General features: G+C 46.8%; 1 protein-coding gene across 2 annotated transcripts in view; it reads right to left on the reverse strand.

Moving 5' to 3' along the window:
- PAMR1 (peptidase domain containing associated with muscle regeneration 1) overlaps positions 1-12,174 on the reverse strand; it is a 63,812-nt gene that overhangs the window by 11,984 nt on the left and 39,654 nt on the right. For both annotated transcript variants that reach the window (XM_081152991.1, XM_081152992.1), the window contains one exon: positions 10,897-11,004. In XM_081152991.1, coding sequence (XP_081009117.1) covers positions 10,897-11,004 — 108 coding nt within the window. The remainder of the gene's footprint in view (positions 1-10,896; positions 11,005-12,174) is intronic.

The raw sequence follows: 12,174 nt of genomic DNA on the forward strand, positions 1-12,174 counted from the left end.
TGCTGTCCGAGTAAAGCCAGGGACTTTTGTACAACCCTGGGACACAGAGGAGGCCCCGACAATGACCGAGACGGAATTTCTTATGATTCTGAATTATGGGCCTTAGAATTGGATTTAAGTTGATTTAAAGCAAGTAAAATTGTACCTTTTGCTCTCCTATCTGATTAATACACTACGATTCATACTCGATACAAGGTAGCTGAGATGATCAGGTCTAGAACATCTATAAGAAATGGACATGATGACGGGGACATCAGCGAGTATGTCAGGAAAAGTGGCCCTTCAGTGCACACTAATATCACCTTTTCTGTGCCCTCTAGTCAGGTCAATTATATTGAATGTGACAAAAGGAAGACCACATCCTTCATCCATAACCCAGGGGGTGGACTCACCTCCCTATCCCCCCAATGATCACAAAACTCAGGGGGCAGATCCCAGCAGTGGCAAGAAAACAGATCTCTTCTTCCATGATATCGCTGTTCACCAGTACACCCTCGTTCACAAAATGTCCTTTTCTGAATGAATCTAGAACGTTAACATGATACACCAGACTCCCATGAGTATTTGTCTTTTCCTCTTGCTACAGTCTCAACGCTGTAAGTTTAAATTTGGAGACAATATCTAGGAAAAGCCCCCAGAAACCAGAGAACCTTGCCTTTCGGAAGTCCAGCATGTGGTTCTACAGAGAAAGGGAGTGAAGTGCTGGGACCTATTGATTTCACTGGGTTTTCTTGCACCATATATTTAATGGGTTCATCCTCTGTGACCAGCAGGATAAGGCATTGGCCGATGTTTTTCTGTAACTTTAACGCAGAAATTTTTAGTTTAAATCCAGAAATAGAAATGCTAAGGCTTGAGGCACCTCAAGGTTCTCCCCAGCTTCACTAAAGCACTTATCAAAATATGGTTTGGGTTCTTCCTTACCATTACCTACTCCCCAGGTCTTTGGGGGAGCAGATGTGTGTGTGTATTTTTTTCATTAGCACCAATTTACCCTAAGAGATTAGTGCCTGCCTTAAATGTGCTTCTAAAATCACACCAGAACATAGGACCCTAACCAAGGAATAAAGTAAAGGTAATCATAGTGGCCTCAAATGAATCTGAATGGAGACGGGGGGCCTCAGGAAATATCAGCCAGCCCCTGCAGTTAACCACAGTCTGAGTTGCAACAAAGATTTCATCAGGTACAATCAATAGAGCTGGTTGACACCGCTTAGCCTGCTGTGTTTTCTGAAAGAAAACCTCTCAATCCGCAGGTGGGCGCCTCGGTGAAATGGAATCAGGCCTAAATTAGATGCTCCTGCTAAGGAGAACCACTGGAGATAGGTTCGATTTCAAGCTCCCTGTTTTCTCACATTGCGTTCTCCCTGTGGTACCAGACAGGACTGTTGACGCAGAGACCACCACCTAACCAGGGCATGTGCTGAAGTTAACGCAGCGTGACCAGTTGATCAAGGGCACAACTATGAAAGATGGGACAGTTAGCAAAGGCCCGGTGATGCTTCCCTGTGACAGTCTAACCCGTTTGAAAAATGCTAGACGGCAAGGTCTGACTGAGTCCTTCAGAAGATTCCAAGTCCTTTGGGAAGCTTTACAGGCTCCCTCCACAGAATCTCCACTGGAATCTCCACTCACTTCCACCCCCCACCCCCCACCCCCCCACCCCCTGAAGGCCTGGGCTGACTCTTACGCACAGAAGCAGGGGGAGGAGGGTCATGTGTGAAATAGCAATATACCATTCTTAGGTCTAATACTGGATCTTTTTTTAAAATCAATAATACAGATGATCATATTTTGAGCATCCTTCAGACAATGCAACCCTGAAATATATATTATTCAGCATTGATCGAAGGCTTACCTAATATTTTAAAGAAACAACCAAATGGCAATCTAGCTGACCTAAGCTCTAGCCCTCTATTAAATTAGCTCCTCAAAGAAATACTTTCAGGAAGTGTCCTGAAGCATCCCCCAGAAGCAGGCTGTGAGATGTGATTTGAGTGCAAGTAGTTTTTTAGGTGTCGATCCCAGGAAAGACCAAGAGTAGGGGAAGTAAGACAGGGAAGTTCACATTATCCAGAAAGTTACCACTGAAGGTGACTGAGGCTCAAAGCCATTGGGAAACTCTGGGAGACAGTGTAGCACCTGCCTCAGAGTCATCCTTCCCAAGGAACAAGGGATATGAGTCATTACCTACCAATAGCCATCAATCAATGTTTTATTGAAAATTGATGGGTCAAACATGAACTCTTCAGCAGCTCCAGCCTGCCCATAAATAGGAGCCAGTGGGCTCTGAGAGGGAGAAGAGCCTTTAGGCAGAGTTGCAGGAGCATAGGGTTGGAAGCCAGTGGGCCAGCAAGCACAGTAACGGTGTCAGCATAGTAAAGCCGAGCTTCCTTCCACCACCCCTCCAAGGGGAGGTGAAAGGATATCGTTTCTAGAAATATTTAGTATAAAATAAGATTACATTTCTGTTATTTACAAAACAGAAGTGGAAAACCTTTCCCCAGCAACCTATCTTTAGACAAAGAGAGGAAAGAAGTTATAATAAAACAGATAATATTTGCATTTCCAAATGAACCTGTGTTCATGTTCTTTCAATACACAATTAGAGCCAGACCACCTAAAGCATTTCTCCTTTTGCCTTTGCTGCCAGGAAACTCAGAATCAGAGACATATGAGGCTGATCACATCATTGGATGCAAGCGTTGAAGCTGAATTTAACTCTCTCACTCCATTTAGTATTCTCCTTTGCTCATTTTTGTCCTGCTCCTAAATTATTTTGTTTTCTCTTAATTACTATTATTTATACCTGCTTGCTTTCAGAAATGGTTTGATGTCATTTGCAAAATTGCACATAAAAACATACATTTCTTTTCTCAAATTTTATATTAATGAAATGTTTATGGTAGCCAGAGAGTCACGGGGGGGGGGGGGGGGGGGCAGAAACAAAGTCAGTGTACTATTATGTCTCTTTAATAGGAGCTGCATATCAGAGCTATAAGATTATCTGAGAATTTCAGCAAAGAAAACAGATCCAAAGTCAACAAAATTCATTATCCCATTATCTAGCTGGTTGGGAGCTGGGAGGCCTGTGAGTCTCAATTCTTAGCATGCTCTTGGTACCCACCCACTCTCACTCGTCACCAAAATCAAGGAAACAATTAGTGACAGATTGTCGGTCCTGTTTGGAAAAGGTATTAACTTTCTCACTGGGGCCTTGTTGGTGCTGGAAACCTGATTTTTCACGAGACGAACACCCAGAGACAACCCACTGGATGGGCCCCTCTCCTCCTCATTTTTTCCTGTTCAGCTTACATGTGAGTTTGGTGCTTCTGGACCAAATCCAATCGCTTTTACTCCCACAGGGTCTTCCCCAACCAGGAATAATGGCAACGACTGGTGATGTAATCCCCACTGAGAACCCTTTTTATCGCTTTCCAGCCGATGGCATTCTGCCCCCTGCTGTTTTCCAGCCCCCAGCGGGTGTGAAAGAGACAGTATCCATGCGAAATTATGCTTGGATTGCACACACTGCTATTTATTCAGCCGGCAGCAATTTGGAGGCTGAGGTTTACAATTAGCTATTTGATCTTAATCAGTATTGTCCTTGGCCCCTGGTACACTGTGTCTCATGGATACCACTTTTCCGGTGTTTGGATGGCCTAGTTAATAAAACAGCTGAAGTAGCCTGTGCCTAAGAGACAGGTCAACTTTGAAAAAGCTTCAGAAACTCCTGGTCATTTCACTTTGGTTCAGAATCACCCTCGCACATCTTTCGGCAGACATGGTAACCAATGTAACTGGTAGAAACTTCGCTGTCCTCTACCTAGTGGATCTGCTTGGTCTCAGTCTCCTTGGGGCACCCCCAAATGTCAGAAGGTTTCTGAGTCAGCTCTGGGGGTGTGGTAGGGGTGGGAATAACACTAAACTCCTGGGGAACATGTCCCCCAGTGGTATCCATAGTCAACCATTCAAAATATAAGCAGTGCTCACAATGAAAATGGCCCAAGCTGAGCAGTTCTGCTGGTAGCCCTGGGAATGAAGGGAATGGCCTTGCAGAGGGGCCCTGAGCCGCTGAGCACATCTGAGCCCTAAGAGATCGGGAATTCTCACTGCCCACTTAGCACTCATCACTGTCACCGAAGGCCTTACGAGAGGAAGCTGTTGCTGGGAACTAGATGGCACGTGACATTCTCCCCTGCACTTGAGAAGGCTGAGGCTGGAATTGTTTTATGGTTCTGCCAAAGAGAAGGAAATATATATACTGCATAGCGCTGCCTTATGGCCTCTGGTACCTAACAGACAGCAAAGGCTTCGGCTGGATGAATACGTAAAGTGGGGAGGGTAATAGTACCTAGCCCACGGGATGCCGTGACGATTAACCAATGTCACATAAAGCACAGAGCCTGCTGGGAGTGAGAACGCGAGAATAACTACAGTGGTCAGTGGTCGTTGTTGTTTCTAACACTTGGGTACCAACAGGCATGCCTTGTGTCTACAAAGAAGAAGCTTTTGTCTTCTGCATCAGGGTGAGGGGCGGGAGCAAATGCCCCACGAGGCAGGAGCCTGTAAGGAAAAGTGGGGGCTCTCTAGCCTTTGTCAAGGGGCTGGAGTTGGTTTTCGGGGTCCATGGTGGCAGAGATGTTTGTTTCCGTCAGAAGTTGACTCTGCTTTGCTCTCATGTTCTACTCTACGCACCCTCTTCCCTGTTTTCTTGGTGGACAGGCAGCCCATTCCAGTAATAATGGATTACCTCTTAGCCCAGAGCCAACGCAAAATCTGCCTCCTGCACTAAGTCCTGCCTCGGTGACCTCATCGGCCAAAGCGAAAGCCAAGAGGCCTTGACAAGGCTCAGGCAAGTGGGAGCACGTGGCCAGTGGCAGGATGTGGGGCGGCCCTTTCCCCACCGATGGGCGCTCCATCCTGAGCTCTTGGAGACAGCCAGGCTGGGCAGCTGAGTATATGGCCTCACTTGTCCTCTTGTTATTTGCTGGAATGATGCTGTAACTAAAATAATTGCTGACTAGCAAAGAGCACCCTTTATATGCATAACCCCCAAGGATCTTACCCTGAATGAGATGCAGCAATGCTTTGGTTAAGAGGCCAGAGGCCCATGGAGCCCAGCAGAGTTGATGCTAAAATGCTGCTTGGTCTACGGAGACTCAGGTTCACCCAACAAGGAATGATCCAAATGATGAGGAAAAATTTCCCTTGAATTATAAAAACAAACCAACACCTCGATCCCCATACAAGGGAAGCTTCTACTGTGCTCAGTGACAATTTTGCTGTTCAGATCTAAACCCAACTGGGATGGCATCCCTCTAACTAAGCCAAGAAGGATGTCAGAGATTCATTTCCATGTTAGGAGGGAGAGTAGATGGCAGGCCCAGGTGGAAGGCAGTGTGTAAGAAATTAGCTGTCTGCTAGCTGATGTCCTTCCTGGGGCTCCTCCAGTCCCTGAGGGCTCTGAGTTATCAACTGCTTGTGGGTAACAACTACGGATTCCCTGGGAATTACCCCTGTCCCCATCATGCCCCCTTAATACAGATTGTCCATTCTCTTTTTTGCCCTGTCCCTCTAATGTATAAGTGATGCTCTGGAGTCCCCATCTCCTCTATGGCAACCAGGGGACTGACATTCACCCGCTACATGTTAAATGAGGGACTACTGAAAAATCCCACGAGAAAAAAGGGAGGTGACCAGATAACATGAGGCTTGGGCAACGTGCTCTGGAACTTCCAGTTCCTCCCACCATTACTCCATTGATCATTCCTAACAGGCCCCTTGCTGGGCTCTCCTGGCTATGAAGGCTCCCCATCCATCATGTCCAATGTGGGTGTCCCCTCCTGGGATCCAGGATCCCTTTAGGACAATGACATTGGTGGTATCTACTTGCCCTTTTAAAACCAGATCTTTCTGACCTGCATGCAGGTAGAGTGGTAGCAATACTTTGTTATTCACAATGATTTGGGGAGGGCAGTTCACAGAGGAAACTTAGAAAGTTGTGGAAGATTTTCTTAAACTCTGGAAAGAACCCTGAGGAAAGCCTGTCATAATCATCTAGTTTGTAGAAACTAGTGCTGTTGCCCTAACCCCTTAGCTAGAGAATCCCCTGCTTTCTGCCAAACTTTTCAACAGTCATAACTGGGTACCCAGGTAGTGATAAGAATAATGGCTCCTATTACCCAGCTCAGTGCCCTACATGGATCATGCCATTCCACCTCCATGAACATTCTGAGAAGTGTTTAATATTATTTTTCTGAATGTTATAAATGGGGAAACTGAGGCTCTTGGGAGTTCAATGACTTGTTCAAGGTCACCTGGCTGGTAAATCACAGGATCAGTCAAACCAAGGCCTTTCTGACCAGAGGTCCAAGCTCGTGCCCCTGGAGTGCACCATCTCACTATAGGCAAAGGTGCACCTCTCCTCCATATATTAAGGATAAGATAGGCCTCTAGAACTAAAAAGCCAGTAAACAATTCTACTTCTACAATGCCTCAGCTGAGAGATTCGAGAACAATTTGCATGAAGCCCACCAAGACCCCCAGCATATTATTTATCTGTGATGGGAAAGGCGACTGCCATTTACTGGGGGTCCCAGCACATTCTCACTGCATCAAGGTTAATGTTTGTGAAAACCCCAAAGCTCCTAACCACTTATTCTGATGAGAAGCACTGGTTGCCCCTTTGAAGCTGAAGGATAAAGTGTGCCTCTCATCCTGGGCTCTTTTCTTCCAGCCCTTGGGACAGGCTAGTGGGAAACCTTCCGATGCTCCAAAACCCAAGCGCATCCAGATTCCCCATTTTCTTTAATTAGTGGAAGCTGACTTGCTGTGTTCCAGGGCGCAGAGCCCACAGGGTGAGCATTGTGCCCGAGAGCCGGCCCGCTTCATCCCACCTCATTGGGATGCAGGGGAAACCCCGGCCCCGTCAACTGGGCCAGACCAACAAAGGCAACATGGAAATTGGAGCAGGGCAATGAATCCCCGCTCTCCACTTTTTCAAAACAGGATTCCGACCATTTACTCAAGAACTTATTTTTGTCCTTGTGTTCCATACAAAGAAACAGGAAACTTCAGAGGAAAACGGGGGCCCCAGTTTCTTACATGGTGGCCCAAGGAGGTTGGGGTCACTGTGGGTGCTGGAAGGAGGCTGGCTTGGCCCCAAAGCTGAAAGGGGGGCCACTCTCCCCCTCTTTTTTTTTTTTTCTCTCAGAGAAGGTCACCTGGGAGCAGGGAAAAGCTGTTCTTTCTTGGGAAACAATTAAGGGGGAGCCTGAGCATCGCAGTTTAAATACTGTAATTGCAGCTCTCACATCCTCTCACCAACTGAACATTGATTGTTTCTTATTCTTTTTAAAAAAATATGTTTTTATTGATTTTTTTGAGAGAGAGGCAGGGAGAGGGAGAGAGAGACAGAAACATCGATGAGAGAGAAACATCAATTGGCTGCCTCCCGCACGCCCCCTACTGGGGATCGAGCCCACAGCTCTGGCATGTGCCCTGATTGGGAGCCGAACCAGGACCCCCTGGTGCACGGAAAGTCCCAGCAAGGAATCTCCCCTCAGACCCATGGAATTCCTTTGAAAACCAATCCACTTCCAGCCTGACCCTAGTTTCTGAAATGCAACTTCCAATTCTTATTTCAAGGACTGCTGTTTATAACAGCTTATTTTGAAAATTGGTAAAACGTCTCAGTGGTACTTTTGGGAACAGCTCTCAAAAGTTTCAATATCCATACCCTTTGAACTAACAGTTCAGCAGCTACGAATTTATCTTACAAAAATACCTCTACATGTAAACCAAGAAAGATACGTTAGGTAGTCATTGCAGCTCTCTTCACAATAGTAAAAAATCAAGCATGATAACCAGTCCATCTTAAGGAACTGGAGGAATATGTGATTGTATCTACGTTCACACCATGGAATATGCAGCTATTATTTCAAATGAGGTGGACCAGCGTGGACTAACCTGGAAAAAGCATCCATGATACAGGCACTGAAAACAAGCTGAAAACTGTATTATGCTTTAATCCACTTCTGTTTAAAACAAGGGTTCTCGACCTCGGCATGACTGACATTTGGACCAGATAACTCTGTTGTGGGGGCTGCCCTGTGTATTGTGGGATATCTCGCAGCACCCCTGGCCTCTCCCCACGAGATGATGGGAGTAGCACCTTCCCCTGCAATGATAACAACAACAATGTTCCCGGACGTTGCCAAAGGTCGCCTGGGGGTGGGAGTGGGGGGATAACATTTCCCCCAGTTGAGAACCAATGGTTTAACATAATGATATATAGACAACATAGGTTTGCACACCAGAAAAAAGGTCTGGAAGGATACTCACTACATTGTTAACTGCTGGGAGCCAGGATGGGTCAGGAAGAGTAATGTTCTCCTTTTATTTTATACATCTCTCTACTGTTTGATTACAAGTATATACTTCTTCTATCATTAAGTAGAAAATCTATCTCTGTTCCACCCCCACTCACAGACATACACATGCAATCAGGATTCTCTTCAGGAAAGAGTGACGGGTGGGCCTTACCTGGGAAGGCAAGTCCTTTGAAAGGACTCGTTAACAAGACACGATGTATAACCAGACACATCAATTGCTCACATGAGGTCTCGCCAAGCCCTGTGGTGAGAATCGTGTCTGAGAGAATACGAACAATGTGAGAAATGTGAGATTCTAGCTCGTTTTGAGTTGGATGAAGAATAGTGTCTTACACCCTCTGCTTCAAGCCCTTCACCTGCTCAAAGGAGCATCTGCCTTTCCACTGAGACATTAGGAGTACAAAGCACGAAAGCAGTAGCTATGAAGTGGACTCCCCTGATCAGATTTGGCACCATGTAAATAAAAGATGGAATTCTCACTAATATTTGCTTTGGTTCTTTTAAAGCTAGTTTCAAAAAAAAAAACAAAACATTTCAGGGTTTGGAGAATTGCAGAATGCTTGGATTTCTTGTTAATCTCGAAAGTGTTTCCTCCAGGGAGATATTTTTCAGTTCATTGATATACTGATGAGAAAAACAATAAAGTTTTTTTTTCCCTTCTTTATTTTTCTAGATGATAGACTGCCCTGGGGAAAAATGGTTAAGGTTTGTTCAAGAATTACAAGGTAAACTGCCACAGACAATTTGTGTGATGTTTCCCTCATTGAGTTAGTTGGAACTCATGCTGACTTTTCTAGAAGGAAAAACACACACAACCAAATCTTATAGAAAATAAGATTCCCCACGTTGATCCAGCAAGTGACATGTCAGCTATCTGCCACCAATATTTTCACCTTGTTACGGCGACAGGGGACCAACGGAATTCCGGGTCTTGAACATTTTGAAAAGTGGCCAGAAAGGATTCTCTTTACATCTATGCTGGTGTTTTGAGTTGAGACAGTTTGTGAATCAAGTTATTAATCAGTTCATAGTGACATATTTCATATTCCTTTTCATTATGTTTGTTCTGTTTTGTTTTTCTGGAAAGAATAACAATGCTGAGAAGTCCATTTCTGGCTCATAAACTATTCATGAATATTTTACTCACAGCTTTTGGACCAATTTCTTTTTCCTCCCTGATTAGAGACCCAGCTCTTAAAGACATTTTAGCTTATTTGGTGATATTTTACTTTTTTATCCAACTTTACATTTTGTTAATCGATACTGTGCAGGTACTTGATCAAGAAATTGAGCTTTCTCTTTTTTGGTTCCCCGCCCTGAATCTCAGGATTTGCCACTGTCAAGACTCCAGAGTCACTCTATAAACAAGTTCTTGAAACAAAGAGAAAGCAGCCTTTCTCTTCTCTGCCTTGCATGCAACACTGCAGGCCCGAACGAGGCAGGAACCACGAAGGGGAACGTCGTTCTCTAAGCGTCTGGCACGGCCACACTCGGGTCCGCTGGGCCAGACCAAAGCCAGGGCTGCTTTCAGCGCAGCACACAGCAGGCTCAAGGCCACACTGCTGACACCACGGCTCCCGCCTGCGCTGTTTGCAAGGAAAATTCCGGAGCTCAATTAAAAAATCTATGAACTCTCTATAAAGTTTTACCCTTCATGACAGCAGGGACAGACCTGGAGAACATGATGCTAAGTGAAATAAGCCAGTCAGAGAAAGGCAAGTCCCCTATGATTCCACTCGTATCTGGAATCTCATGAACAAACTGAACCAACAAGCAAAATAGAGACAGACTGGGAGAGAGAGCAGGCTGACAGCTCTGGTGGGGGCGGGCTGAGGGCCGGGGAGGCTGGGGGCAGAGAGGGATTGAGCAACAAACAAAAAAGAGGAAGAACTCATGGACGGGGACAACAGTGTGGTGACTGTGGGGGGAGGGGAGTGGAGGAAGGCGGAGGAGGGGGGAGGGGATAAATGGTGATGGGACAATGTATGAGCTTTATAGAATGCTGGCAGACCAGGTCCCTTATAGGCTGACCCCTGAATACCTGAGCATGCCAGTTAGAAGTGACTGTTGCAGACAGTGTTGGTGCTCTGCCCTCAGGTGCCTTTTCACTCTATGGTGGGTCCCTCCCCTCCGCAAGGCTCTGTAGTGTCACCTCCACGGCCGGCACCTGCCATCTCTTTGGCAGCTTGAAGGCTGCTGGGCCCACTTGGCCCACACGCAGAGAAAGCGAGGCACGTCCTCCTGCTTGCCCAGGCCAGCCCCCAGCCAGGCACTGGCCGCAGTGGGGAGCCGCAGCACAGCGCCCTGCTCTCAAGCCAGGCCCACGCGGAGATGAAGCTTACATGCCGATTAGCACCGAGGCTGGGATTCTGTCCACGTCATGTGCCATCTCGGACAGACCATCCCAGGCACCGGGAAACGACATTCCCTGCAAGCTCCCAAAGCCCTCTTCACGCCAGCCCCACGACACGCGTCAGCTCCCACCCCCGAGGCTACTCACGATTTTCACAGCGCAGCCCAGTGTAGCCCGCCAGGCAGGCGCACCGGTAAGAGCCGGTTTGGTCAAGGAGGCAAGTGCCATCATGGAAACAAGGGGACGAGGTGCATGCTGCAAGAGAAAAGGCAATTTCAGTGCCACGGTGTGGTGTTCGTGTCTTCAAGCCCAGGGTTCTGGCCAGAGCCCTTCATTTGTCTATTAAAAGTCTTCTTGGGATGTTTTTACTGCTTTTTCTGAATGCATGCTACTGCTGAGACTGCGGAGAACAGGTACTCATTAACTGTCACATGATGCTGATGAGAGCTGATGTCCTCAAAGGCCTCACAAGTAGGCTCCAGACACCGACAGTCAGAAGAGCCCAAGCCCAACATGAACAGGCACACCCCAAGACTAAAGCAGAAGTGCCTTTCACAATCCCAGGGGGACCTAGGGGACAGGCGCAGCCTGACGTAGCTTTAAATCATCTTCTTCGAGGAATCCCAGCCTCCTGGGTACTGAGGGAAAGAAGGGGCAGATGACCTTGAACAAGGTTGAACAGGGACTCCAGAATTCCCAAGGACACATTCTGCGAGCAGCAGTCCCTTGAGATGGTGAGAGATCTGGGCTCAAATGTGGTGGGGAAACAGTACTCATGTTAGATGACATTAACCAGATTTCCCATCTGCAGAACCTCTTAGAACGTTCCATGCCCTAGTGTGCACTGCAGATGCCTAAGGGTGCACATAAAGTCCCTCCTTTGGCAAGCATATCTGACCTGAGGACCTGCATTCTGGAGTATCTCTGGGACCATTTTCTATAAAGAGCACTTTGGGAAGAGCTCGTCTGCTTGTAATTCCTCAATCCTCCATTCATCTACCCCACGTGGAAGTCTGTCACCCGGTCCAGTTCAACAAGCCTGTGTCAGGGGCTTGCTCTGTGAGCGGCACTGGAGAGATGCCTGGGAGATGCACTGGGTGGGGGGTGGGACACTGGTCCTGCTGGAAGAACAGGGCTGAAGAAAGACAGACACCACTGCCAGCCACCTCCTTTCCGGAGACTTGTATCGTACGCTCCATAGGAAGCTTTCATGATCAAAGAGCCATTGCAATTTTTTAAATTCAGTGTTTTAAAAAATAGAACTTCAAGCCAGAGCTTATTTTGCAAAACCTGATGTAATCCAATCCCAGAATAAGGAGAGCTGGGCTGACTACTTAGGATGGAGCACTTTGTTCCCCTTGCTCAAATCCTGCTTCGTAACAGGACAGGGCAGGAGGCATAGTCAGACTTAGATTTACTCATGAA

This window comes from Miniopterus schreibersii (genome assembly GCF_964146895.1).
Source record: "Miniopterus schreibersii genome assembly, chromosome: 12".
NCBI classification, from domain to species: domain Eukaryota; kingdom Metazoa; phylum Chordata; class Mammalia; order Chiroptera; family Miniopteridae; genus Miniopterus; species Miniopterus schreibersii.